General features: G+C 34.3%; 1 protein-coding gene across 1 annotated transcript; it reads right to left on the bottom strand.

The window, feature by feature from the left end:
* Positions 1-600: 600 nt before the first annotated feature.
* Positions 601-3,367, bottom strand: guca1c (guanylate cyclase activator 1C). Its single transcript, XM_046863169.1, has 4 exons — positions 3,032-3,367; positions 2,539-2,688; positions 1,788-1,875; positions 601-1,703 (listed from the first exon to the last, which is right to left on the bottom strand). The coding sequence occupies exons 1-4, from the start codon at positions 3,224-3,226 to the stop codon at positions 1,567-1,569; spliced, it is 570 nt and encodes a 189-aa protein (XP_046719125.1). The 5' UTR covers positions 3,227-3,367; the 3' UTR covers positions 601-1,566.
* Between the last annotated feature and the right edge of the window lie 455 nt (positions 3,368-3,822).

Consider the following 3,822-nt stretch of genomic DNA (forward strand, 5'->3'; position numbering starts at 1 on the left):
TACTGTTTGGTTTACATAAATGCCAGCATCCAGACTGGCACCCATGTGAAATATCAGCTGATGATAAATCATTAGCTGATGTAGAAATCATGTGAAATGTGTGGCAATTCTGTGTCAAAGACCTCAGTGACTACACATTGCAAATGAACACAAACTGGTTCTCATTTGGACAATCGGTTCTTTCCATAGGATTCACAGGTGATTAGGTTGTGCCCCAATGTAATTAGCCTTATAATGTGTAGAGGGCCTTTTACTATTTACCCTAATTGATAAAATACAAATTGCGAATTATAGACTACAAATGGTATATTTTCACAGCCTGCTGATTCAAATCATAATCCAGTACAGCAATATATTTTCCATCAAACTCTGAGTAATTTATTTTATTTTAGACCCTCGTAAAGTGATTCAGGTAGTAGTTTTTGATGTCCTAATATGTTTTATTTTTAGAACAGATTAGGACATGCATGTTATTGTAGTGATGCACTACATATTTGCATATATAAACCAGTAAGATGTTTATAGGTGCAAACTACACCTGTAGGCTTTGTTATAGCTCAAAGATGGTCACACACATTGGTTAATAAAATAAAAAGTGGATTTAGCAAATTCTGATTTAATTAAGGCAACATTGAGAGACATTATATAGCATCATCATAAAATTATTCGAAACCTTACTAGCCCATATAAAGTATAACATTGTGGTACATATTCACATAGTACACAAAGGGTCTGTGCTCAAGTCTATTCTATGGAAACAATGGAAAATATACTATATGAAGAAATGCTGCAGACCTAAACAATAACGCTAAAGATTTTCATTGGTTTCAAAATTATTTGAAATGATATAATTTTGTAGTTAATCCAGCTGCATTACTTATTACTTCTGGAAAACAATTTGATTTGTTGATGCAAACAAAGACATCAAATCATTTTATACCTTTTGTACAAGTATGTGGTTTTTGGGGAAACCAGGTATCTGTGGGAAAACCTTAATGATTCTATGTAAAACCCTATTGCATGCGTTTTCCAACACAGTGTTGCTATTGTATTAGAAGCCTAGTGATTTATGCTGATGGTAGAGATTGTATCTCAGTGGTTAAGGCCTTTTGATTAAGGCCTGGACATCTGATTGGAAGGCCATGAGTTCACTGCATAGCTGCCACTGTTCAGCAGGACCCTTAACCCTCAACTGCAGTCATTGGGGGTTGAATAAATAAGATAAATGTTCTGGATAAGGGCATCTGCCAAATGCCATAAATATAGTGACAATGTACAGCAACTTACATATAATAACCAATAATGCAAAAAAAACACACAATTAAAAGGCTCACAACATAAGCAATATCTTCTAGACACCATTTTGACTATCCCATAACTATTAATTATCATAAATTGGTTTGATGTTTCTTTACACACTTCTTACTCACTTAAATCCTTCATGGAGTTTCACTGTTTAACTAATTCAGCATATTAACTACACCTGCTATGATTAGAACTCACAGCATTCAGTAATATCCAGATAATAGTTATAACTAATCCCATACAGTTTGCAATGAATTGACATTACACACTGGCCAACTTCTTTTGTCCATTGACTATAATCTCCAACACATGAGTCAGGTCCATCATCTTGGTGAGCATCTCCATTATGTCAGGTTGGTCCTTAGCACCAGTAATGAACTCTTCTAATGTCAGCTCACCTAAAACAGACATAATGGAAAGATTAATTGGAAAATATAACAAGTCTCTTATATAACATATAACATTTTAATCTGGGTCATTACCTTCATTATTAACATCTATCCTTTCATAAATGAGTGCCACAATGTCCTCCGGAGGGTCATCATAGATCCGAGTGATATCCTGAATAGCCTGTGTAAGAATCATATAGTCACTTAAATTTCACATTGTTCCTTGCTTTATTTATCTATACCACATTTAACTACATTCTTCTGACCTCTTGTTCTTATGTAATCAGAGATTACATAAGCCATGGAGGAGAAATGTAAAGAAACATATTCATTCTGAACCGGAACATTTTGTAATCTAAAAAAATTATAAACAGTTGGGCATGCAAAGTTTTTAACCTTCATGATCTAATGCAATCTAGAAATCTTAAGGATTCTTTAATTGTTTAATTAAAAACTTCAATAAATAGTTCATTATAGAAAAACCCTTTCATACTTGCAGTTTCATGGTCAGCATGTAGAAAAGTATCTGAACATTAAACGACAGAGATGAAGTGAGCAAAAAGTCAGTCGGATTACGGTAGGGATTAAGTTTTGTGGGTCCAAAGATTAGGCGCACTTTGAGACAGAGGATCAGACGTTTCAAACCTCTTCATGCTTAATCCCTGCCACAGAAATCTATTTCTCTTTCAGCTAGAAAGTTTTTCCTATAAACCAAATCTAATTTTTCTATTTTCTTATTGGTAACATGATTAATCTTAGTAATGTTTAAAAGAGAATATACTTACATTTTAAATATCAGCTCTCATGTTGAATACTAAGGTGTATGCTAACTGATATTAAATACCTTAAATATGGTCTCCATCTCGTCTTTGTCAATTTTTCCATTGCCATCTTGATCAAAAAGTTTGAAGTACCACTTCAGTTTCTGGTTGATCTCTCCTTTCAGTAGCAAACTTACAGCTGCTATATATTCTACAAAATCAATATATCCATCCTAAAAAAAAAAATATGTAATTTTAAGCTTGTAATATTAAAACTGTGAACATGTCTTTAAGTAATGTTTGGAATGCTGGATGAAGAAACCACTGCCAATGTTTTGTGATGGTCACTATCAGATAGAGGCTTTTGCACTACCTGTGATTTTAATGGTCTGGGTTAACAATAAAATAGATGTGAAAAGCAATCATTAGCCATTAGACAGTTAGGACAGAATGTCAAATTTTATTTTATGGCAAATTAACAATTATAAGTCAAAAGACTGTATTAACATTTAAATTAGTTTCTTTTATAATTTTCCATTATTCACTTTTTGTAGGATACTGCTTGGATTATCTTACCCCATCCATGTCAAATGTGTAGAAGACCTGGTCAACATAGCCGCTAGCCTCCTCAGTCATGCCCTGCATCTGTAGCATGTTCTTTAGCTCAAACAGGGTAATGAGCCCAGATGGAGACTCCCTCATGAACTTATTGTACCAGTGGTGCATGTCCTCAGCAAGGATTTCATCCAAGTTGGATCCATGAGCACCCATAACTCCAAAAAGTTTTGAGTTGATAATAGTCTGTATGTCTTTTGACTCAATTTTTTAGAAGAGTAACTAGCAAATAATAGCCTCGGCTTCAGTGTTGATGGAGATAGCGATGGTGGCTGAACTAAAGAAATGCCAGATTGAAGCAAGTATTATCTAAAGCCCTTAAGCCGTTTGGTAACTAAAAGAAGAGATAACTCCTTAACAAGATAATTGATTCTTCTATGAACAAGAGTACGTGGAATTCAAACACGAATGAGCTCTTCAATAATGCAAACCTATATTAAATTCAGCAGTAAAGCTGGATTTAGGTGTTCAATGAAATTAACCCCCAATTTTCGAATAAGAGCTCAAGAATCAGACAATGAGCTTTCACGCATTCCGGCTTTTCCTCTGCAAGTCCTGGCCATTGCATTTAAAGTCTGCAAGGATTTTGTAAGGTATGAGAGCAGTTGTCAGGGGAAACTCTAAAGAAACATGAACAATTTGTTTATTATAAGGAGTTACTACAGTTACATTTTGTAAGGTGCTAAAAATAATCCATTAATCCAGCAACCGCTTTATCCTGGTTAAGGTTTTTGGAGAAGTGAGAGTAAACC

The sequence above is a fragment of the Silurus meridionalis genome, chromosome 12 (genome assembly GCF_014805685.1).
Source record: "Silurus meridionalis isolate SWU-2019-XX chromosome 12, ASM1480568v1, whole genome shotgun sequence".
In the NCBI taxonomy this organism is placed as follows: domain Eukaryota; kingdom Metazoa; phylum Chordata; class Actinopteri; order Siluriformes; family Siluridae; genus Silurus; species Silurus meridionalis.